Here is a 25018-nt window from a genome sequence, read left to right as displayed (position 1 = left end):
GCCAGCAGCCTCTGTTGAGCTGACAAGCTTAATGAGAAAATTTAATAGAGGCCCTTATGGGGCTGGCACAGTTTTCTTAACAATAAAACTGGCACCGGGTTCAGGAAGCCAGGTGGAATGTCCTTGACAGGTGGCTTAGGCTTCAGACCATAGTTCAGAGACAGAAACTTGGCCAGAAAAGTCCAGTTTATCATTGGCTTCAGATTGTGTTGAGGACGACTCGGGCTAAGCTCAGTCGAACCTCCAGAGTCAGGAGCAGCACATCCCAGCTGCCGCATCCCATTCTTCTCCCCCCCCCCCAAAAGCGGAGACCCTCCAAGCTCAACCCTTGTTTGGGGTTTCAACCCCGCACGGAGGAGGAGCCAGGCTGTGCCACGAAATGTGTGGCCAATAATTAACCCAGCCGCTCGTTTGGCGTTATCAGCAGGTGCTGGCCCCCGGAGACGGGTCCCTGCGGTTTTCTTTCGGCTCCGTCCCTGGGGAAACAGAGCGATCACATCCTGAGCCACTGGTATTTAATCTGCACTTATCCCCATTGTTTATAGAACCGGCTCTTTCCAAACCTGCGTCATATTTCATTCTAAAGTCAGAAATAATCAGCAGGACTCGCCTTTCCCAGGTTCGCCTGTCACTCGCACAGCAAATGCGGCTGAAGAATCGAAAAGGAACGTCAAGAAGAAACGGAGACCAGCTTGACTACAACTCCCAGCAGCCCCAGCCAGCCAACTTGTTTGCGCAGAAAGGAGACCCCTGATTTCTCTGAGCTAAATTCTGGAATACTTTGGCTGCATAATGCTTTTTTTAAAAATAAACCTAAACAAATGTGTGCGGCTTTTGCCAAGGCAAAAGTCTGAGGGTTTGGGATTTTAATTAGAAAAAAAAACCCAAGTGTTTTATTAAAAGAGCAACATTCTTACAGGTGGATTTCTTAGCCGCTTGGAAAAAAAAACACACAATTAACACAGGGTGATCCTTCCTTGCGTCTTGTGCAGGCGATAGCAGTGCCGAAGGTACTTACCCCCTCCACCCCGCAAAAACAGAGAAGGTTTGCAGACAAATGACAGGAAACTGAAAATTAAAAAAAGATGAGGTCTCCTTTCCTTCCAGGGTGGTCTAGAGTCATTTTTTCCACCAATGGGCTTCCGGTGGGGGGGGGGGGGGCGCCTTCAAACGACGTGCATCAGCTTCTCCGTCTTGAGGCGTCACCAGATTCTTCCAAGCGCCGGTCTTCCTCCCACCCCACCCCAACTCCCGTGTTTAAAATCCAGGCAAGAATAATAACAACAACAACAATAATTAGAATAATAATTTAAGAACCCACAAATATATTCTTTCCATCTCCCGGCACACTTTTTAAAAACAAAGACAAACAAGCAGCAGCCAACCGAGGGGGGGGTGGGCGGCGGGCACGGTGGTTTCAGGAACCTGCGAGGTAAATTCCTGGTGGGAAAAAAATCAAAAGAGGAAGAAAAGAGGAGAGAAAAGGAGATTGAAATTAAAAGTGGGAAAGAATGAAAAGGCAAATGACCGGGACGGAGATCAGAAGAGGAGACAGGGGGAAACAGATTCATGCGTTCAGGGTTGGGGACCCATAAGGACTAGAGACAAAGGCGCCAGTAATTTAATTTGAATTAATGTACAGGCTACCCTTCTCCTGAGAAGGGACCCATGTCGCGTGTACCTGTGGCGAATCTTTTCTTCACCAGCGACATCCGATACCCAGGGCCCACCAGTTCCACCTCAGCCCCGGAAATGGTGCTCCCCTCGCTTGTGAACTGGGCGGCCACCGGGCTGGGCTTGCTGAGGCCATCCAAAGGTTCCCAGGTGGCCAGGAGACGGCCGGATCCTGCACGGGGGGGGGGGGATGAGAGGAGGCAGAAAGAGAGAGAAATCATCAAGGCGGCAGGAATTACATCCACCGTCCCTCTTACTCCCCCCCCAAAATTAGAGGGGTTCAGTCCACTTTCCGAAGAGGAGGGTCTGTAGTCCCTGCCCCTCCCGGGAAAATCCTGGCCCGGCCCCCCACCGTCTATCCACCCCTCTCACCTCCCTGGCTCTGGACACCGGGAACCTCCAGTAGCTGCCAGAGAAGACGCTTCTCTTCCACGTTCCTATGAGAAACATAGAGAGAAACCTTGTCAATCGCCACGAGCCTTCCAGAGGGGTTCAGACTACAAAACCCATCATCCCCCGCTACCCACCACTGGGTGAGGCGGATGGGAACAGGAGGCCAAACCGATCCTAAGCCCCACCCCCACCCCCGAATGAAGCAACATCGGATTTCTTTGATTTATTTAAAATATTTTTACCCCTGCCTTTCTCCTCAAAAAGGAGGCACATCATTAAAAGGCCAGCAAACAAATGCTAGAAGCCGTACGTGTACAAATAACTTTTAAAAAAGAAGGAAACAAGGATCATATTAAGAAGAGTCCTTAAATTAATGCTGAAAACGCCAGCTGGTCTGAAGAGAAAAAAAATCTTGGTCTCCTTGCAGAGTTTGTGGGGTTTCAGATCGTCCTGAGTGTCCGGTAAAAACCCCTGTTGCTAATTTCTACTTTCTCTAAGTTAAAAAAAAAGCCACCACCCCCCCGAAAAAGCCACAATGGCGGGGGGGGGGTGTAAGAGAAGAGATAGGAATGAGAGGAAGAATTAAAAGAACACTGAAAGGATTTCCTGTTCTCATCTGTTGAAGTTGTCTGGATGCGACGAGAGATTTCCTTGAGATTTTTCCTCTTCAGCAGTACGAGAGCGAGACACAGAGTTCTTTTCTTTCCTTTTATCCCCATCAAGGGTTCTGCAGAGTTTGCACACAAACCCTTCGGCACCAAAGAAGCCCCGTTTCCCGCTCAGCAGCAGAGCGCCTGCCTGAAAAGCTGGCCGGCCGGGATCCCCAACCCTTACCAGCAAGCCTTGGGCTGCGGCTGAACGTTGACGGCCGGTTCCTCGATCGGCAGGAGGACTTGGACGTTGGAGAGGGTGACGGCTGAGGCGAGGGCGGCCGCGTTGTAGCTGTAGTCCACGCACACCCGGGTGGCGCCCGGGGTGCACTCCCAGCTCACTGACAGCTGCAGGGGGGCCCACGCGTGGCCTTGCTTGGAGTACTGGGTTTCGGGGAAAGACGGACCCAGAACAGAGACAACAATGAGAAAAAAAAACCCAACCCTTACAAACAGGTTCAAACCCGGGGAACGGCTGCTTTATAACAGGCGGCCATCTTTCACCCAATGGGATGTCTCTCCACCTGGCCTCCCACACGGAGCAGAAGAAAAGTTTTTTTTCCAGGCCTGCCCCTCTGCCCCGGGAGCGCCCTCACCTGATATCGGAGCAGGGGGACGTTGTAGTAAGGAGCAGCCGAGGCCTGTTCCGCCTGGCGCTGGAGGTGTGCTGTGAGGGCGGACATGTTCAACCAGAAATCTTTGCTGCTGGGGTCACTTTGGGAAGGGTCGCTTCAGGGAAAGAAAGAGGGGAGAGGAACGATGGTGGAAATCAGCCCTGCCAAGGAACTCAAGAAAGATGTACAGCAGGAGCCCCCACAGCCACTGGGGATTGGTTCCACGCCCCCATAGATACTGAAAACCATGGATAGTGTCATTAAAACAAAACCCATAAATATTATTTTCACATGCATTACCAGAACTGGCCACAAGAGGGCACAAAAGACTGTATTCTTCACTATCAAGTATTCATAGTGTAGTCTCTTGCTTCCCTCTAGAGGCTGATTCTGGTAATACATGTGAAAATAGGTTTCCTGGATATTTTTAATATTTTCAGAGCATGGAGAAGTGAAATCGCAGATACTGATCCTATGGATACAGGGACTCTACTTATCTTTGAATCTAAGAACTGCAGAGGTTGAAGGGACACTCGGGGGGTCATCTAGTCTAACCCTCTTTGTGAACATCTCCTGTTCTCACCCACCGTCGCTAGCTCTGTGGGGCTGGAGCGTGGTTCACGCCGACATGGCAAGAACGACATTCCAGTCCTTTTTGTTCGTCTCAAGCCCACACCGTGCGCATGCATGCCCGGCGCCCCCGAATACCTGAAGAGGAGGTCGGTGTTGGGGAGGAACTGCTCGATGGCGGCCGTGCGGAGGAGGCGGAAGCTCAGGACCGGAGGTGCCGGGCTGCTGCTGAACACCCGGAGGATCCCGGCCGGAAAGGACATGGTGAGCTCGCCCGTGACCTTGACCAGGCAGCTGGGAACCAAAAAAAGGAGCTTAAAAGGCACTTGGCGGTCTCCAGCTACTTTCTGGGAATGGCCCCTCGAGGCTGGTTTTTAGCCGTCCGAGAAATGGTCAGCGCTCTGGAAGCCAACCTGAAATCCAAAACGGGCCCTCCCCGTTTACCTGTCCGGATGGTGTCCCTTGAAGTAGGCATGGACGTATTCAGTGAAGGCCGTGGCCACAGGCAGCCCCCCTTGAGAGCCCAAGACCACCGGCGACGGCCCGCGAGAGACGCCTAGCGAAAAAGGAACAGGAGGCGTAAAGGAAAACGGCCCAGCCCCTCCGAGAAAAACCTCTCCCGTAGGGCAAAGCGCTCAAAAAGGGGGCTCGGAGAAAGACGATGCCCGTTTTCCAGCTTTGGAACGAGACGTTTTTGTCTCTGAAGAGGGGACTACGACGGCCCGCCTCACAGGGTACGTACCAATTCCTGGCTGCGTGGCCATGAAGAAGGTGCGTTCCGTCAAGCTGGCCGAGCTCTGCGGGGTGGAAAGCGCCCAGAGCGGGGAGGGGCTGAGCGAGCGAGGCTGGGGAGGGGGAGAAGAAAGCAGGCGTGACAACCCCGAAAAGGAGAGTCCTGGGCAATTTCCAACACCCTCCTCAAACCCAGCCCACCCAAAAGACCTTCCTCCCAGCCGCTCACCGTCTCCCCACCGACGGTGGGGGCTGAAACGGCCAAGGGTTTCTTGGCACGGCTGCGCCGGGACGGAGCCATCATGGGGGTCAAGCCAGAGGTGGACAACGGTGGGAAGGAAGCTACGAGGGTGGGAGTGGGGGACGAGGCAAAAAGAGGGAACGTCAGGTTCGGAACACGAAGTGCGCAGAGGTGGTGGGACTGTTGGGGTCCCCCCTGCACCCCCACTCGACTCCCCTCCCTCACCAAAGAGAAGCCCCGGGGGGGGGGCTCACCTGGCTCCGAAGAGGAGACCTCTGGAATGGAGGGCGTCCGGTTTTCCAAGTCGCGGACCCGGGGGCCCCAGGGGGAGGGGCTGGTGGAGTCGCCGCTGCTGGGGGGTGCCGGGGAAGAGGAAGAGGAGGAAGCCGAGTTGGAGGAGAGGCAGCTGTCCCGCTCGCCGGGGACTCGCGGAGGTCCATCCGAAACGGGACTCCGGGGCCTGGTCACCCACCCACGGCGGCTGTTGGCCTCCAGGATGAAGGGGTCGGGCCAGGGGGCCTCTCGGCGGCAGGCTGGGCCACCGTGGGCCGCCGCGGGGGGCCAGGCGGGCTCGGAATCCCCCCAGTCCGGTTCCGCCACAAAGCCGGGGGGCTCCCGGGAGGCGGGCTGGGGCAGCCAAGGGCTGGGGCCGCTGTCTTCGGGTGGCAGGCCCCCCCGGGCGGCCCGGAGGCAGAGGGTGCCCTTGACGGAGGGTCGCTTGCCCAGGGGGCTCTGCGGGGTGGCTGGCCGCGGGCTCCAGAGGCGGGCGTCCGGGGAGGGGCCGGTGGCCAAGTGGGAGGGGGAGTCCAGGCCGGAATCTTCCACGTTCTCCGGGGAGGAAGAGGAAAAGGGGGATGGGCTGGAGGCCAAAAGGTACGACGGAGGAGCTGCAGGGAAGCCAAAGAAAGCCGGAGAGTGAGCGAGCACCGGAGGTGGGGGGCGAGTCGGACCAACGTCCCTCTCCCGCCCGCCAGGGCACACCACCAAGGCTATGCCGGTGGGCTCCCCCGCTAATGTCAGAAAAGGTCCGGACCCATCAAGGAGAGACCCCTCTTCTCCTCCTCCTCTTCCCCCGGTCTGGGGGGGGGGGGGGGAAGGATGCTCCCACCTGCAAAGTTTTCGTTTTCGAAGGCTGATTCCAGCGGGGGTCCGAAGAGGGCGCTGGCCGGCAGGACGTCCGGTTCAGCTTTGCTCTCGCAGCTGCCCGAGGGGGTCAAAGAAAGTCATGGCATTGAGCAAGACCAAGCCCACCTCAAGGCTCCCGAAATGCAACCGGGTGGGAACCCCCCAAGACACCCCCCCCGGGGGAGTACCTGCTGCTCCGGGTGGCGAGCTGGGGCGTCTGCGTCTGCCTCGATTTGTCCCCTGGAGAGAAGGAAAATAATGCAAGATCTTTGTGGATAAACAGCCCTCCCACGTGGCCCCCCCAGCCTTCTTCCCTGCCCCCTTTCCTCACCTGGGCCCGAGTCTGAGTCGGTTTCCACCCCAGAAGAGGCAAAAGTTTTCAAATGTCCTGGAGAGAAAGAAGGGGAAAGGGTGTTTTTATTTTTTGAGAAATTAGGGATAAGGCAAACCCTCCAAACAAGGTTTGATCCCAAACAAGGGGGACAGACTTGATGGGGGGGGCAGCGGTTTCTATGGCATGCGGGGTTTTGAAAATATGAAAGGTGACGGGAATATAATCATAATAATAACAATAAGAAAATGGAAGTGTAGTACAGTCGGAGCCCTGTATCCACCGGGGATCGTGAAAACGCAGATAAAAGCAAACACTATGCTTAGTGTGGTCTTTGGCCCCCTCTAGTGGCCTGTTTTGCTAATTGACATCATTGGAAACATGTCTTTCTGAGATTTTTTTCCTCTTTTAAATATTTTCCATATTTTCAGACCGCGGATAAGCGAATCCATGGATCTCAATCCCGCGGATACTGGGGTCCTACCGCGTAAAATATCAGCAGCATAAAAACAAAGCATTCCAGGGAGATGAAACTGAAGCTAGAAGGAAGAGGCGACACCGTGGGGCCCACCCCCAGCGTCCTCCGCCTCGCTGGCAGGCCCTGCCAAAGGGATCTGTGGGATCCGGAAGACTTACGGGACGGATGCCTTTTCATCGTGCACTAGAGAAAAGGAAAATCAGAAGAGGGGTGGGGTCAGGTCGGTGGGGGAGTCCTTCAAGGGGGCCCACCCCGTTCTTCCCCTTGCCCTGCACTGCCCCAAACTCTGGCCCTCTCTCACCCCCACGCTGGGTGGCAAGATGAGGTTGCCCACGGATGCCTTCAGCTGCTCCACGGCGGTGGCGCTGCTGACTCTCTCCCGGGGCTGGACGGGCTTGATCCGGATGTAAAACTTGTGGGGTTCCTCGTCGTCATAGTCCGAGTCACTGGAAGAGCACAGCCGGCGGCCGGTGTCGCGTGGGAGCCACAGAGAAGTCAAGGCACATTAAACGGTAAAAATGACAGCACCCAAGGGAAGAGCGTGGGGTTATATCAACTCAGCGACCGAATGGGATTCGGGCCAGCTTTCCAAGCCATCAGAACAGCCAACAGAAAGAGAATAGAACCAGGCTTGGCTGTCTGGAAAAACTACGCACCGAAACTAAGCCAGTGAGTTATTGCCAGAGAAAGTTTCCTACTACAATCAGATGCTTTCTGCTGTTAAAAATTCCTTCTCTAAATGACGGGTCATCTATAATCTTTGACTTATTTGCCAGGGAGTGGGCTCTCAGGGCTGGGTTTTTAGGGAGAATTACGGACACGATTTATATATTGTTTGACATAACAGATTACATACACACACACACACACCCCGCTACACCTTCAGGGCTGTATAAAACGGCTATCCAAGAGCTCGGGAGGCATTTTTTAAAAATAGCCACTTCCTTTAAAAATACCCCAGCAACAGCACCATAAACCAGACGTTCTTCCCCCACAACACACACAAACACACATTCCTGGTTCCATAGCTCTGTGAGACTTCCCAGCCCATCTTTGGCTTTGTTTTGCATCTCTGTACAAATAAAGAACTGGAAGTTGGGAGTTCGTCTTGAAAACCAGAAGCTGATTCTGGGAAACATTCGGAAGGACTCGTCCGAAAAGCCACCCTGCTTGATCTCAAAGGCCCCGAAGACCCACCATTTCAAAGGATATCGTTCCGATCCGTCTCAGGCCGAACTGTAAACCCCTCCTCATCAACTTCGGGGGGCTAATGAGAGAGACGAGAGTAAGCAAGGAAGGAGGAGTGCACCCTTGGATCCCCGCCCTCTCCGACCTCGAGAGAGCTCACACCACCCACACAATGAAACAGAGACAGACATCAAATTCACTACCAAAGAGTGCTGTGTGACTTTAAAAGCTTGCAGACTCTTCGATAAAATCAACCCCAAAATAACACTCTTACTCACCCCTGTATCTGCATCGGGGGACTCCCTGGAGAACAAGGAGACAGAGAAGAAAGGGTTGGTATGGATGAGGAAGGAAGGAGCTGGTGGTGGATAAGAGAAAGGAAAGAAGGAAGGGCCTGTCTACTCACACGGAGTCCCGCTCACGTTCTTTGCGACTCAGCCCAGGGATGCGAAAGGCTTTACTCCGGGTGCGCTTGGGCCCTGCTGTAAAAAGAGGAGCGGGAGAGGCAACGTAGAGTGCTGTGGCATTCAGAAGCTGACACAGTCTGTCCCAGGGCTGGCCATGGCAGAGGCGCTAAAAGTCCAGCCGCTGTTCTCTTTCCCTCTTCCTGAGCGGGGCTGGACTACAACTCCCAGAACACCTCACCCCATGAGGCACAGGGGTAGGATTGTTTTCACAACCAGGAGCCTGAGGTGAAGAAGCCGTTTGTGTTTTCAACTCAAGCGGCCAGTTTTGATGACCAGGAACTCCCAGAATGAAAGCCTGTCCAGCTGATGGATCTGGTTTAACCCTCCTTGGGAAAGTGACTTGAAAGGAGTCCGACGCCCAGCATCCCCCAGCCAGGAGGAGTGTGGGAACTGCAGTCCGAACCTGCGGTTCATCCAACTCAGCCCTCGTCGTCGTTGAGCTGAGAGGTTTCAGGAAAGGACTCCGTTGCCCGCAAATACTACAAAGACAAGGGTCCCCCCTCCAGCCGAGTGTTACCCCCCCACCCCACCCCACCCCGATCCTCCTTTCCGCCAAACCCCCCCCCCCAGCGCTCAAGACGTACTTGCCTTCCTGCGCTGGCATTGTGCTGAGCTCTTCAAAATCCAGTGGCCCTGGAGGAGGGAGAAAAAAACGCAGGATCATCAGGAGGGCAAGAGCGGGCCCAGGATTCTGGGCTTTCCAGTCCTTTGCCTCTCGGAGTTGCAGGCGAAGAAAATCCGCCAGGTTTGATCTTTCACAGGAACACACAGAACGCTGTTCAAGTTCAGGACCCCAAAACTGCGACAAACCCTCGATCTCAGAAATACCCCCTGGGGGGGACTATGAGGCCCAGAATCCCCAACTCGATTTCTTTCCTTCCTCCCCCCCCCCCTTTCAAGGACATGTCAGTCCCCGCAGGGGCCAAGGCCGCTCACCGGGCGGGTGGCAACCGGTCCCTTTGCTCTCGGCGAAGTTGCGAAGCAGCGTGTCCACCCCAATGTTCTCCATGTTCTGCTTGAACTCCTCGTGGACCTGCCGAAGGAGGCCGGGGGGGGGGAGAGAGAGAAAAGGCGACCGCTGGGACGTCTCCCCAGGGAAAGACCTCCAGTCCCTCTTTTGATCACCCCCCCCAAAAAAAAAAACAACCTCGAAGTTTCCTTTTTTGGGACAAGAGAAATCTCTCCTGAATCCCTCGGATGCAAATCTGCATTCCGACGACTCCGGTGTCAACACATTCTGGTTTCTGAGCCTCTGAAGGGCCAGAAAAAAAAAACAGGGCTGAGGCCACAGGTTTCCAACCCATGGCACAGGGTCACAGCCAAGAGACTGACCCAGAAACGAGGAAGTTTTCCATTCATCTCTTACTTTCCCCGTCTTAGGTCAGCTGCCCCTTATAAGCCTCTTCCACTTTTTCCACCCATCCACTCTCCCCTCTCCGCTAGCCCTCCACCACTTCGAGGGGGCTTTTTCCCATGGCCACCCTCTCTGCACACTTCCCCCCCCCCCGACCCATCTGCCTCCCTTCCTCCCTCTCTCCCTTGGCCTACCTGCCCGATCTGGACGTGGGTGTCTTCCACCGAGTGGACATAGTTGCTGATCAAGGCCTTCATATGCTGCAGGTGAGATTCTTCCACCTCCTGCAAACGCTGCGGGGGGGGGGGGGGAGAAAAAGCCAAGATAAAAAGAGATTGGGCTCCAGCTTTTAACGGGCAGACGTGTCTGGAGTCAGACGGACCAGCCTACCTTGCAAGGTTACTGTGAGGACAGCCAAGGGCTGAGTTCAATGCAAAGAAAGAAAGAAAGAAAGAAAGAAAGAAAGAAAGAAAGAAAGAAAGAAAGAAAGAAAGAAGACGCAGGGTCTAGATTTATGTTCCCGCTGTGAATTTGCCCCCGAGATCCATAAATAAATAGATTCATAGGGAGAAGGGAAGCCTCTCCTCCCCCGGAAAATACCCAGGGACTCTCCGGCGCCCCCTCTTTTGCCCGTCCCTACCACGGCCGAATCCAGCATCTTCTGCTCAAAATCGTTCCGCGCCGCGTTGTATTTCTCCACCGCCCGCCGCAATGTCTCCACCGCCTTCTGGGACTTCAGCTCAGCCTTTTTTTGGGGGGGGGGGGGAAGGAGAATACACACACAAAAGGCAGGCTGAGAGGGGGGGAGACCCACCAGGGGGGGTCCTCTCGGGCATCCCCACCATGAAACGCCCACCGGGCCCCCGATGGTCCACATGCCGCGAGCTACCTTGTCGATCTCCTTCTGGCTGGCCCCTTCCCGGCGCAGCCGCTCCAGCTCTTGATAACGGCTGTGGAAGCTCTCCTTGACCTTAGGGAGGTGCTGAGCAGCGCCTTGCAGGATCTGGACCGCTTCTAAGGTGCCCGCCACCTCGTCCTTTGACTTCAGGGTGGAGAGAAATGGGAGAAAAATCCGCAGGTTACGGCTCCGTGGGAGCCCAAAGTTACGGCAAAGTGAGCGCGGGAACGGGACCGCAGACAGGATAAAGATAGGGCTCTGAACGCACGCGCTTGCACACACACACACACGGACATGCACCTTCTTGTGGGCACGCAGTTGCTCATCCCCGTAGCGGCTGATCTCCTTGATGAGGTCCTGCAGCTTCTTGACCAGCTCCGCGTGGCAGAGCGCCAACTTATCCGAGGAGATGCGGAAAACTTCCCAGAGGGGAGCGAAAGTCCTGGTTAGGAAGACAGGAGGAGCATCAGGGGACATGGAGGGAGGGAAGCGGGGAAAGGGGGGTAAAGTGTGAGGTTGCGCTGCTCTGCTCCCTCTTGAACCCCCCCCAGGAGACTGGATGCCCACCCCCTAACCCCTTTGGCCATCCATCCAAGACTCCGGTCCTTGACCGTCCCCCAAAATTAATTTTTCCTGGCTCTCCTGACCACTCAACTCTCCCCGAAAAGCTATTGCACCCTGATCGCCTGCCCCTCTTTCTAAGACAATGGTCTGCTCATTTGCCCCCTAATTTGCCCGTTCATTGATAAGAGGTGGTTGCACCTGGAGGGCCACAGAAGACACGGGAGAATCAGGCTACAGACCAGGGACATGGCTGCCGCATCAAAGCGTGCCAGCCTTAAGGCGCCGCAGGTCACTTGGCCTTCCAGGGGGGATGCCGGCGCCTCTCCTCACTCACCCCAGCTGGGTGCTGTTGCCGGCCACCTTTGACATCTTCACCATGGACTTGGCGTAGGCCTCTTCCACAGCCGCCCTTGACGGGAGAACCAGAGAGAAGACAGGGTCAAGAGAGCGGACAGGAAGGGAAGCCGTCCCGGACCGGACCGCCCCCTTTTTTCTGGAACAATCAGCCTCCCCAAGAGGGACCGGACTACAACTCCCATGGTGCTGGACTGGAGGAGAGTGGGAGTTGCAACCCAGCCTGCCTGGAATGCGCGCCAGCTCAGCTCGTTTTAAGAGGCCCCCTTTTAGGTCAGTCGGACTCGGAGGCTGCTAATTGGGAGAAGGCAGCCTTAATTACTTTAGGGCGCCTGTCTTTGTGTGTGTACATTTGGTGAACCAGCCAAGAAGAATCTGGGGCAAAAAACAACAACCATCATGGTTAACCTTTGCATCAACCACAAGGGCCACGGCTAAGGCAAGATTTACACACCCTGGGTTGCTAATCATCTCACTTAGGAAAGATCAATTAAAAATGCCTCCCACCTGCCCTTGGCCGCCCCGTACCTCTCCCGCACAAACTCCGCCAATTCTTTGACCGAGATCTGCCCATGCTTCATGTTGTGATAAAGGACATCAAAGCCATGGTTCTTCTCTCCCTGCGAGGAAGAACAGACAAAGGGTGGCACAGGGGTTACGTTCTCCGCCAGATCCGGAAGCCCAGAAAGCCAAAATTACAGAAAAAGGAGATTTTTTTGCCTAAAAACTTAGGATGAGGTGTTTGCTTCATTTCAATTCTGCTACTGAGCCCAAAGGGAATGGCCACGGGTCCCTCATCACTATCTTCATGACAGTCCTGCAAGGTAGGCAGAGAATGACTGCTCCCCCCCCCCCCGAAGGGTTGTCGTGAGAGCTGAGGCTGGGGGTTCCTTCGCTAGAGACGTTTGAACCAAGGTTCATCCTTCACGGAGGCTTTAGCTGTGGGTCCTTCCCACTGGTCACAGGTCAGTCTAGATGGCCTTTGGGAAACCCTAGCAATTCCTTTGCCTTCTAGGGCTCCACAGAACCATCACCTGCCAAGACCGGGTCAGGCGGGACACGGAAGACCCAGGTTGGAATCCCCACTGAGCCACAACACTCAACGGGGTGAACGCAGGGCCTACCTCGCCGAGCCGTCGTTGAGGAGAAAAGTTGAAAAGGAGCCCCCCTCCCGCTTCAAAAAACGCCCACTCTTTTTTTTGGGGGGGAATCTTTGCTCCTCCCTGATTTGACCGGCCCGTTTGTGGCCCCCTCCCCTACGGAAGGGAAAACCCTCGGCCAGCTGGAGCCCAGAGGGCGTCTCCCTCGCCACCCGGTGCCAGCCACGGAGTAAACAAGCCGGCGTCGCTGCTGTGCCACTCAGAGAGTGAGAAGCGTTGGCAGACGCAAAGCCACACGCTGTACCCGGGCACCCGGGAGGCTCCCGGAGGCTGGCCAAGAAGGGCCAGCTGGCTCACCGCTTGGGGGGGCGAGCCCTGCCCGAGCCCCTTCTTCACCAGGTTTAAGTCCGGTCCCATCACCCCAGAGCTTACGGCAAGGCCGAGACAAGAAAGCCGCCCGGAACAGATCTGGGATCTCCGGGCACACCCCCTATCTAGCCTTTACAACAGGCAGACAAGGTAGGACAGGAAAACACTCCCCAAAGGAAAGTGACGAGGTCCAGAGACCAGCGGCCGGCTGAGAGTCACCGCGGGGGCAAAATCCAGGAGCCAGGCTGGCTCGAGATCCGAGAGCCCTTATGGCTCTGCCCACCCCCCAGACCAGCCCTCCAAGAGTCTTTCTTTCCGAGGGGAAGGCATCTAAAAGGGCCGTTGCTTTTCCTTGCCGTTTGCAAACCTTATTGGCAAAGGGGGGGGCGGGGAGTGGATAAGCAGAAGGGGGAGAGGAGACCAATAGGACCCCATAGAAAGCCACTCCCGAAAAAAAGGAACTTTTGTCACGTAGCCATGCCTGCCACCAGCCTCGTTGCCCTTGGCAACCAGGGTTGCCTAGCTACCTGGACCGCTTGCCCTCTTTCCGAAGTACCGGAGAGAAGGATCGAACGGGAGAGAAGGATCGGGGTTTGTCTTCGAAAACTGTCTAGCGATGGAGGGGGGCGGGAAAAGCACCATGGCTGGTGGCGGTGGGGAGGGGGGGCGGGAAGAAAACAGCTGACCCCCATGGGCAGGCAGGCACACGTGTATGTGTGTGTGCATGCATGAAAAGCGATGGAAGACGGTGTGACAAACCCAGACCTACTGGGATCTGCCACACGTTAACTAAGCTGCCACCAACCATTCCCTTTAAGAAGTCACACAGACCAGGGATGGATTTTTAAACAATTAAAAGAATAAGGTTTATTTTAAATACACACAGGGAAAAATAAACAATCAGGTGAATAAAATAAAGTAACGTGGCTTATTCTCACTCATACAAGCATACAGTTTGGTTCACCCAGAACCCTTAACTTGAAGCACAGACCCTGAACCTATCAGTTCTGGCTAACCAACAGACACCTGAACCTATCAGGTTGGTACTCTGACACACAGTAATACCCTGTCTGACACACAGACTTCCACAACAGCTTCTTCTTCCCAGCTGCTGCTTCGTCACATCCCAGTGTCTCATAAACTCTCCACACACGCTTCACATATATATACAGTACAGCCCCTCCTCCTGATGTCCCGCCTTCCACTCCCCATAGGATGGAACTTTCCCTCCAAACCCATGACAGACAGGTAACATCAGTGCTGTATGTAACACCTCCCCTCTTTATAAGTTGTTTTGTAGGGGGAAAGCTAAGGTGCTTTTCACCAAAAAACAACCTTGATTAAACACACAACAACAGTTATACATACCATATTATACTTACTTATACTTACATTCTAAGTTAAACCATAGCAAATAGGCATTTAAACATTTACCATATACATTACATCCATTTACCTTTATTCATACAAACCAATTCAAAAAAAACAGGTACATTTTACTTTTTGTCATCAATATATACACATAGTCCATGTTCTTTCGCCGTCTTCATTCTTCAGGTCTTCTTGATAAGGCGTCAGCAACACAGTTCACTGACCCTCTGACCACTTTCACTTCAAAGTCATAGTCCTGTAGGTTTAAAGCCCACCTCATAAGTTTGCTATTGTGGGTTTTCATTGTCTTTAACCATTGCAATGGTGAATGGTCAGTACACAGAATAAAATGTCTTCCCCAGATGTAAGGCTTGGCCTTCTGGATCGCGTAGACTATGGCCAAACACTCCTTCTCCACGGTTGCCAAATGTCTCTCACCTTTTTGAAGTTTCCTACTCAGGTAGGACACTGGATGCTGGTCACCATTCTCATCCTCCTGGCACAGAACTGCTCCTACCCCGCTGTTAGACGCGTCGGTGTAGATGATGAACTCCCGGTCGAAGTCTGGAGCACGCAGGACAGGATAGTTGATTAACGCCTCCTTCAACCTCTGGAACGCCGCCTCACAGTCGCTGGTCCACGGGATGCGGTCATCAGCCTTCTTCCTCGTCAGATCGGTCAGCGGAGCCGCAATCTCGCTAAACCTCGGGATGAACTTTCTGTAGTAGCCCACCAACCCAAGAAATGATTTGACTTTTTTCTTGGTGTTGGGTCTAGGCCAGTCACGAACAGCTTCTATTTTGGCCTCCAGGGGTTTTATCATTCCTCCCCCTACCATGTGACCCAAGTATTTTATTTCTGGGCTACCCAGCTGACACTTGTTGGCCTTTACTGTTAGCCCTGCTGCACTTAACCTCTGCAGCACTAACTCCAGGTGTATCAGGTGATCTTCCCAGGTATTACTGAAGATCCCTATGTCGTCAATGTAGGCCACTGTAAAGTCACTGAGCCCTGCCAAGGTCTGGTCCATCAGCCTTTGGAATGTGGCTGGTGCATTTCTGAGACCAAAGCTCAGGACTCGAAACTCATAGAGACCAAAAGGGCTGCAAAAGGCAGTCTTTTCTTGATCCCTGGGATCAATTCTTAATTGCCAATATCCCTTTACCAGGTCCAATGATGAGATGAACCGACAACCCCCTATGGTTTCAATCAGGTTGTCTAGCCTGGGCATTGGGTAGGCATCAGGAGTGGTTACACGGTTTAATTTCCTGTAATCAACACAAAACCTAATGCTCCCATCAGGCTTGTCCACAAGGACTATCGGAGAGGACCAAGGACTAGAAGAGGGGACGATTATGTTCTCCCTCAGCATCTCGTCCAGCTCCTTCCGCACCTTGTCCCTATAGGGTCCCGTTACTCGGTATGGGGATACTGCCTGCGGGGGTGCATCCCCTGTGTGGATCCGATGCATCACTCCCTTCACTATCCCCGGCTTGTTGGAAAACACCTGCTGATATTTACTAAGCAGCATTTTTAGTTCTTGCTGCTGGTCTTGGGTGAGTGCAGGACTGATCTTTACCTCCTCTGGGTTGTATTTTACTTCCCCTCTACCCTCCCAGAAGGGTAATTCAGCTTCCTCACTCTCAGCTGCTTTTATCGCGAATAAAACCCTCTGTTCCCCTCTGTAGTAGGGTTTTAGGGCATTCACATGAACCACCCTCCTTGCTTGGTTCTCCTCCTGCTCTATTAGGTAGTTCAGGTCTGACATCTTGGAAATGACCCTATATGGTCCTGCCCATTTGAGCTGCAGTTTATTCTCCCTGCAGGGCCTAAGCCAAAGCACTTCCTCCCCTGGGTCAAAGTGCCTCTCTCTAGCTTTGTGGTCATACCATGTTTTCTGTCTGACCTTCTGAGCTTGCAGGTTTTCTGCTGCCAGCTCTAGATTTCTCCTTAGGTCATTCATCAAGGTGTCTATGTATGTTACAACGTCTTGTGGGTCATCCTGGGTGATCTGCTCCCACTTTTGTTTGATCAAATCAAGGGGCTCTTTCACCCCTAAGTGTGCAGCAAACATGTCAGAGTGACCCCTTTGTAAGATCATGGGGCGATACTTTTCAGGTACCACCAGCTGACTCCTGATCCCATCTCCCCCTTTTGAGATATTCCTCAGGGTTTCTCTATATAAAATCCCCTTTTTCTCCAGAAATCTCACTGGGGTTTCAGGTGTTAGCTGGGCGTCAGTCACCTGTTCAAAACACTTTTGGAGAGTGGCGTCTGCCTTTTGCTCCTGTCCAAATCTGCTGTCTGTGGTTAAGGTTTCCACCACAGCTTCTGAACTCCCCTCTGCTTCCGTCTCTGGCTCATCATTACCCCCCTGAACTGTCCCTGTGGTGGCTTGTGAGCGTGTAATCACTAGCACCCGTTTCACATGTTCAGCCAGGTCATTTCCCACGAGCACGGCTGCTGGCAGAGTCGATGAAATCGCTAGCCGCCAAGCTCCCCTCCAGCCTTGAAAGTTGACAGGTACCTCTGCTACTGGCAGAGAGATTACCTGCCCCTCAATCCCTGCCACCTTCATGCTCTCATTTGGGATTATAAACTCCCTAGGAATAATATCTGGATGGCACAGGGTTACCTGGGAACAAGTGTCCCGCAGCCCCCTATACTGACGGTCAAGTATTCCTACGTCCACCCCTGCTGTCTCAAACAACTGAGAATCTGTTTTCACCAGCAAGCAGCGTTTTACCTCCACAAGAGGACCATTTTCCTCAGCCTGATCAGCAGAGGTAGCTGTTCCAGACTGAGTAGTCATGGCAACAGGCTCCCTCAGTGACACTGAGCCTTGCTCTTTCTGGACACAGAACACAGCTTTTGGCTTGGTCCCACTAGCATTCTGAGGCACCATTCCTTTTAGCTGCTTTAATTTCTCACACTCTGAGATTAGATGACCCTTTCCCTGACAGAAATAACATTTTCTGGTGTATTTTGATTCTCTCTCATCTTGTTTTGGTTTTCCCTCCAAAATCTGAGGTCTTGGTTTCATGTCTGAGGGCTTCCCTTCACCATGGGCCCCTCCCCCTTGCTGGCTTTTCCCTGGTCCCTGAGAGTACTTGCTGTAGGTTTCTTTGGGTTTACCTACAGATTTCCCCTCACCCAAGGGCTTTCTTATTTGGGAAATAAAATCTGCGATCTCTGCGGCTGCTGCCACAGATTTCGGTTTCCTTTCCCTCACCTGGAATTTCAATTCCCCATGCAGGACTGAATAGAATTGTTCCAGTGCTATCAAGTCTTTAAGCTGCTCATAGGTCTCTGTCCCTTCCTGCGATAGCCATTTCTCAAGCAGCCTCACCAATTGGGCCCCCACTTGGGTAAAAGTCTGTTCTGGCTTCTTGGTGAGGGACCTGAATCTTTGTCTCAGCTGCTCTGCATTTATCCCATGTCTGGCAAACACCAGTTTTTTAAACTCTGCAAAATCTTTCATCAGTTCCTCAGGCATCTCGGCATAAACCTCAGCCAGGCTACCACTGATTAAAGATCGCATGATGGTCATCTTCTCAGTTTCCCTCACTGAGAAGTCCACAAACGCTCTTTCCACTAAGGAAAAGAACACCTCAGGACAATCTCCCTTGTGGTACACAGGGAATTTCTTCAGGTCAGCCTTAGACAATTGGCCTCCCTCAGAATCCCTATTGTTATTATTGTTCTGGTTCATTATTTCCAATTTTCTTAATTCAAACGCCATTCTTTCTTTTTCCAGAGCAATTTTCTCTCTCTCCATTCTTTCTTCCCTCTCCATTCTCTCTCTCTCTCTCTCTAATTCAAATTGCCGCTGTTTCTCTCTTTCCCTTTCTTCTCTTTCCCTTTCCTCCATTTCAAATTGCCTCATCCTCAGTTCATGCTGTTGGGCTATGAGCAATTTTCTAAGTTCTGGGTTCTGCTCTCCTGTGCTGTCACCCTGCACTGAGCCAAATTCATCCTCAGAACCTTGGTCAATCTGGGGGTCTTTCACTTCACTCATGTCTGCTATCTGGCTTCGAGTCAAGGGCATAATCCCCCCTCAGAACAGGCTGCTTTAAAAGTCAAGCCTCAAAATAAAACGACCACTTTTTTTTTTTTCCCTCTTGCCTCAGAACCAGCTCTCCCTAGAGATTGCTGCTGTTCTTCAGCACTAACTTGCAACAGTATCGAGTCAGAGCCTACCCCCCTCTGCTGGGCCTCTCAGCTGGCAAGCTAGATCACTGTTACTACGCAGTTTTGCCTCAGCTTTTTCCCGCCAAAACTAGGCTGCCTCAGAGCACCTTAATCTAAGTCTCCCCAGTTGGCACGTTCTTCTACTAGCGCACCTCCCCGTGAGGTACACCTAGAAGATTACCTACGCGCCTCAGACTGTCCCTGACTAGACCCCCCTTGCTCTGGGCACACTTGCCAAGGCTTTGCTGGACCGCTGGACAACTGGACCAGTCGTATCCCACCGCTGCCACCAATCAATGTGACAAACCCAGACCTACTGGGATCTGCCACACGTTAACTAAGCTGCCACCAACCATTCCCTTTAAGAAGTCACACAGACCAGGGATGGATTTTTAAACAATTAAAAGAATAAGGTTTATTTTAAATACACACAGGGAAAAATAAACAATCAGGTGAATAAAATAAAGTAACGTGGCTTATTCTCACTCATACAAGCATACAGTTTGGTTCACCCAGAACCCTTAACTTGAAGCACAGACCCTGAACCTATCAGTTCTGGCTAACCAACAGACACCTGAACCTATCAGGTTGGTACTCTGACACACAGTAATACCCTGTCTGACACACAGACTTCCACAACAGCTTCTTCTTCCCAGCTGCTGCTTCGTCACATCCCAGTGTCTCATAAACTCTCCACACACGCTTCACATATATATACAGTACAGCCCCTCCTCCTGATGTCCCGCCTTCCACTCCCCATAGGATGGAACTTTCCCTCCAAACCCATGACAGACAGGTAACATCAGTGCTGTATGTAACAGACGGGTTCCCAAAAATTCAAAAAGTTCCTTTCTGGCGGTGCCGGGACGCCCAGAATTCATCCAACGGGGAGCCAATACCCCAGTCCCATCTCATGAGGGCGTGTCTCGGTTTCCCTCTGCGTCTAAAAAAACCAAACAAACCCAAACTTCCATGGGTTGCTCCAGGATTCCCCCCGCCCTTTTTTTTTACTCACAGCTCTGGGAGTGCAGGGTCCGTTTCTGAACTTGGTCCCCGGGCTCTGTGTTTTCTCTCTCCTGCATTTTATTTAAATTTGTGGGTTTCCTGCCTCACGTCTCTATGCTGTTCTCAAAACTCAAACAAAGCGTCAGCACAGGGGAGGGAAAAGAAAAATATATGTACACCGGGGGGGGGGGACAGCCCTGAATTTGACATGGAAACCACAACCGGGGGGGGGGGGGAGAGGAAGGAGGAGGTACGGACGGAAGAAAGAGAAAGACCGAGAAAGCAAGGAGGGAATAATAGGAAGAAAATATTGAAAATAATCAGAATAAATCCCTCCCTCCCTCCTTCGCCCTTCCTGGAATGGAGTTTCTTACCCAGAAATGGTCCGTAAAATAAGACATGCCTGTAACGTCGTTCGACGATCCGCTCAGCTCTCAGAGACCTGGAAGATGGAAAGGCTTGTTATGGGATGCACGCATTTCAGCCCCAAAGATGAGGAGGCGGCTGGTCAGCCACCTGTGCAAAGGCACCGGAAGCAGAAGGTCCAGGCTGGGAAACGTGTGGGCCAGAGGAAGCTGATGCCGCTCAAAAAAACCCCGCCTTCCCGGCAGCCTCTGCTCGGGAAGGGTCTGCTCAAGTGTCTAGTCCTCAGGAAGGCTCCCGGGGCTACCATTCCTTCCTCGCTGCCTCCTTCTGACAGCCACCTTCCTCATCTTCCCAGCCCCATCGGACTCCGGCTCAGCACCCTTTCGGCGGGTCCCTGGACTGGATTTTCCTGGGTTCCTTCTTCCCCCCCCCCCCCCGGGAAGACAGACTCCCCCCCTCTTGACAGGGCTGTGGTCTGCTTCTGGGAACACCACATCCTGCTGAGAGGGTGTTCACCTACGCCTCCCCACCCCACCGACACCCTCTGCGTGTGGGCACGGGAAAACTGCCATCTTTCCCCCCTCCCCAAAAAAACACCCTCCAAATGAAACAGGAAACAGAAAAATCGCAGAGACATCCGCCGGCTTGCTCGTCTCCATCCCAGGGTCCTTGTTCGAAACTGGCACAGGGGACACTCAACACCACCGGGGCTAGAAAACGTCCTGGTTACCCACCCCGGGGGATGAAAGGGGGCTCCCTTCTCGCTACTCACCCAATAGTGACGTGAGGTCTGCGCCCGGCACCACGGCTTCATCATATCGAGTCCCGAGAGGCCAAGCAATCCCCCCTCTGCGGAGAGCCCGCAAGTGAGTAAGCAGGCGAGGCCGGTTGGCGGAAGCAGGCAGGGGGGAACAGAAAGCCGTGAGGGGGATTCGAATCCAGGTCCCGAAACCAACACGTCAGTTTTCGGTGGTTTGTTCCTACAGCAGAATAGAGAAGAAGGCCTGGGGGGGGGGGGGGAGAGAAAGAAAAAATAAGCAAAATCACAAGTCAGAATGAAAACTGAAAAACAGTCATAAAGCCCTTGTTTTGCAGACGAATCTACCAGCACTGAGAGATCTCGGACTACATTTCCCAGTCTTCTTGGCTAAGGCAGATGGGTTTTTGCACCCTTTCTTTATTGTTTTCACTGAGCCAGCAATTTGCATTAATGATTATGATGATCAATGCTAGAAGGTACACCGTTTCAAACTATTTTAAATAGCTTTTAGTTACTCTGTTTTCAATTGTTTTCAAACTTGCTTTCAGCTATTCAAAGTGCAGTCTTAAGGCGTTGTTAGATATTTATTTATTTGTTTGTTCATTTCATTTACAGGCTGCCTTTCTCCTGATAAGGGGACCCAAGGCGGCTCACAATATTAAAAAAAAATTATAACAGAGTTGAATACAATAAGTTAAATATTAAAAAATTTAAAGGATGAGATTTTGGTCATGCAATTTTTTTTTAAAAAAAAGGTTGTTGTAATGTTTTGAAGCAAATAAGGGGACTTAAGCTGCTAGTCCTGTAGGAGGAACAACACCTTGGGCCTAACACGCAGAGGTATTGGGAATAAATGATTTCTTGATTGACAGAGAAAAGAACACCTTTAAAGTCTGGTTAAGGGGATGTTAGATAGGGAAATCATGTATCAGAAGCCAAATAGCCACCCTATGGGAGAGGTGGGGGTCAGATTGTTCCAGAAGACCTCTCAATCTCTCCCCCCCCCAAAAAGAGACCCTCTGAAGAACCCAGGCGTCCTGCATCTCTGATATATTTTAACTCCTATTACAGCCATTTGTGTTTTGGGCTTGTTCTGTCCTTTTTACAGGCTGTCTACTCTGACTTGCAGAGGGGGAAAAGCAGAATATAAATACAATAATATTAAAATAAAAAAGGCCTGTTTAAAAAAAAACATACACAGAAGGTACGACTCCTTCCAGAGAGGGTGGAAAAAAATCCAAGAAATAAAGGGAAAGACAGACAGAGGATCAAAGTGAGAGATACAGCGATGGGTGGGTGGGTGGATTGATCTAACTGGCAGAGTAAAGCTTCCCAGGAATGTAACCTGATATATTTCATAAGCTGCCCCATACCCCTTTTTTTGGTTTGAATTTTTCATTGCATTTTAAAGGCTCCTTCGTTCGATGCAAACATTTCTGTCCATGGAAAAAAGGAGCCTGTTGAGGAGGAAAAGCAGCCTTCCTCACCATCCCTGATATGCTAGTTCTTTACCTGCGGGGAAGATTTGTTTTTTTGCATTTGGGACAGCCGTGTGTGTAAATACGGACACCCGCACGTCCTCTGTTGTGAAAAGAAGGGCGAAGCTCCCCCCAAAAAAACCTCCTAGGCATCAACAACACTTAAATTGGAGGCGCCTCCGCCGAAGAGTTTCCTGCCATCAGGTATCAAAAGGTATAAAAAAGGATTGTCTGCCAAGGATGAAAGGGGTACATCAGCGCTCTTAAATGGCACACCTCCGGAACGCTTAGCAATGACAACGTCTCCCCCGGAGACGTTGACAAGACACCCATTATGCAAAGCCCAATTAAAAAGCTAGAAAACGAAGCACAGGGAGGAACCCCCCCCCCGCAAGCCAGCTGAGCCATCAACAGCAAAAGACTTTTGGATGGTTCAAACCATCCCCTTTCCAGCATATGGCACTCAGGATAGACTGCCACAGCGGTTGGGGGCTCTCTTTCCATGCCATGGGTCCTGTCGATTCCCTTTTTCAAACCCAGACCATGCTTTCTTGCGATCCTAACGGTATCTTCATTGCAACAAAACAGAAAAGGCAAAGGAAATTTAAAAATAAATAAATAAGGCACTCCCTCAATCAAAGATGGTGATTAGAATCGAACAACGGCGGAACACTTGGAAAAACAAAGGTGTGCCATCCCCTGTTTACTCTGCGCCGGGTTCGAGGGCAGGCGGGACGAGAGACCTTTGACCGGAGGCACACCGGTCAGACCCCCGCCACCCCACGGCCAGGACCCCCACCACACCTGCCAGGGCCCAGATCTCACCAGATCAGCAGGCAATGGGGGCCAGGAACCCCTGGGTCTGGTCTCTTCCCCCCCCCCAAACATATACACCACCACTACACCCAAAAAAGGGAAGTCACCCACCCCCAATAGTAGAAAAATGCATACAGGTGGCCAGGAAGAGATGCCGGTGCAAGGAGGAAGGCTCGCCTCTCATCACCTGCCCAGGAAGGGGGGGGAGAGAAGATGACGCACCTGCAACCATTTTGGACACTTCAGCCCCCCCCCCGCCTTGTTTAAGCAATTGCAAACGGGGGGGGGGCTCGGCTTCCTGTAAAGGACGGCTTGCAGGGGTCCCTTGCTAACAGCCATCCACCCTCAAGGTGGGTACATGTCTCCCCCGACCCCCCCCCCCGATTCCCGCCAGGGTGCAGGGAAATTTCAGGCGGCGAAGGGCATGGGTGGAGGGGGTGGAAGGCGGGCCGGATCCTGGCTTCTCCTCCTTCTCTTCCCCAGTAGAAGCTTTCAGGCCTGGGAGGGGAAGCATCCGGCCCTCCAAATGCCTAGGACAGACCCCCCCCTCAATCCTGATTCATTGATTCGCACACCTTTTGCAAGGCCGGTTCTGCAGACAAGCAGCCGCCTTCCCCACCCCACTCATGGGCTCAGCGAGACCACCCCGAGAGACACAGCCGGGCACCCATGATCCAGCCCACCCCCTTCTGAGAAAAAAACACCCTTCCTAATTAATTAATTACTTAAATGAAGAAACAAACAAGCCAATAAACGGATCAGGCTTCCCTCCCCCACCTATTCCCTTAAAAAAGGCTTCCCCCTCTCCCATCCAGGCACAAATAGGGGGGTGGGAGGGGTGGCCTTCAAGCCCCCCCCCGGACCCATGATTCCCCTTAGCCAGACTGAGGAAGGAGGGCATTATTTTTTTTAATTATTAATTTGAATTGGGGTGGAGGTGGAAGGAGGCAACCCAGCAGATCTCCACGCCGGGGGGGGAGGGAAACAGCCCCCTCCTCTTTAATTACAACCAATTAGCTTATCTTCTTTCTCTCTCCCCCTCCCCAAATTAGGGATTGCAAGCAGCAAAGTGGCAAGGCAGCCGAGGAGGGGGGGGGTGTTTCTCCCCTCCCTCTTGTGGTTTTTTGGGGGTGTCTTTTTGCAATGGGGGGGTTAAAGGCACTCCTCCCCTCCCAACGGCGAGCATGCAAAATGCGGGGGGGGCGAGTCCAGGCGAGCCACTGACCTTGCTGCTGCCGCCGCGCGCCGCTCCTCCAGCCTCCGCACCTGCTCCAGAAAGCGCCCCCCCCCGCGGCCGGAGGAGGGGCGGGACCCGGAGGGAAGTCAAGGACGCCCCCGATTGGCTGGCCGACCCGTCCGCCACCCAGCGCGGCCGCTGGGGCGGCAGGCCCGCCTTCCATCCCCCCGCCCTTGGCAGGGCGCTTATTTGCATAATTTAAAGCGGCCGCCGCCGCGCCTGCCGCTCCCCTTCGCCCCGCCGCAGACCCCTAGTTCCCGCTCACACGCACCGGGAGAACACGTGTCCGCGCCCGGAGCAATAAATAAATACAAGGCAGCGCCGCGGGCAAGAAGGATCCCAAAAAAAGAGGCACATGGGGAAAAGAACAGCCCCTCCCTCCCACATCCCTGCCAGGTAGGACACCCCCAGGCACTCACCCCCGAAACACGGCTCTCCCTCGCCCTGGGGCCGCCTCCCTCCAGCCATGCCCCAAGGTGGTGGGCCGCCCGAGGCCACCATCCCGGAGAGGGACCCCCCCACCCGCTTTTTGCTCTCCCCCCCCACCCCGAGTGGCTCCCTTCTTTCTCTCCCCCCCAATCCCACCCTGGGGGGGGAAGCTTTGCTTTGACTAGAGGGGCGGCTGCTTGCCTGCCCCCCACCCCCTTTTCTGCTCTGGGGGAGGAGGCTTGGGCGCCCTCCCCTGCCTGGAC

The 25018-nt window shown here is 53.2% G+C and overlaps 1 protein-coding gene across 1 annotated transcript; it reads right to left on the bottom strand.

Moving 5' to 3' along the window:
* Positions 1-875: 875 nt before the first annotated feature.
* Positions 876-24468, bottom strand: FCHO1 (FCH and mu domain containing endocytic adaptor 1). The gene is made up of 29 exons (XM_072977987.2): positions 24315-24468; positions 20808-21039; positions 20044-20111; positions 12162-12253; positions 11614-11688; positions 11016-11157; positions 10707-10859; positions 10458-10562; positions 10012-10110; positions 9400-9496; positions 9052-9096; positions 8403-8475; positions 8275-8299; positions 8020-8075; positions 7110-7290; positions 6967-6991; positions 6331-6387; positions 6188-6239; positions 5983-6074; positions 5129-5761; positions 4863-4975; positions 4644-4746; positions 4346-4457; positions 4040-4195; positions 3314-3446; positions 2902-3101; positions 2047-2111; positions 1682-1846; positions 876-1440 (listed from the first exon to the last, which is right to left on the bottom strand). Exons 3-29 carry the CDS (start codon positions 20068-20070, stop codon positions 1418-1420), a joined length of 3099 nt encoding a protein of 1032 aa, XP_072834088.2. The 5' UTR covers positions 20071-20111; positions 20808-21039; positions 24315-24468; the 3' UTR covers positions 876-1417.
* Between the last annotated feature and the right edge of the window lie 550 nt (positions 24469-25018).

The sequence above is a fragment of the Pogona vitticeps genome, chromosome 7, assembly GCF_051106095.1.
Source record: "Pogona vitticeps strain Pit_001003342236 chromosome 7, PviZW2.1, whole genome shotgun sequence".
NCBI classification, from domain to species: Eukaryota; Metazoa; Chordata; class Lepidosauria; order Squamata; family Agamidae; genus Pogona; species Pogona vitticeps.
This window is presented reverse-complemented; position numbering and strand designations above follow the sequence as displayed.

Coding starts and splice junctions, on each gene's coding strand:
- FCHO1 (XM_072977987.2), bottom strand. CDS start 20,070: ATGTCTTATTTTACGGACCATTTCTGG. Junction 10,860..11,015: donor AACTGCGTGCCCACAAGAAG/GTGCATGTCCGT, acceptor TCCACCCTGAAG/TCAAAGGACGAGGTGGCGGG. Junction 9,497..10,011: donor CCCACGTCCAGATCGGGCAG/GTAGGCCAAGGG, acceptor CTCCTTCGGCAG/GTCCACGAGGAGTTCAAGCA.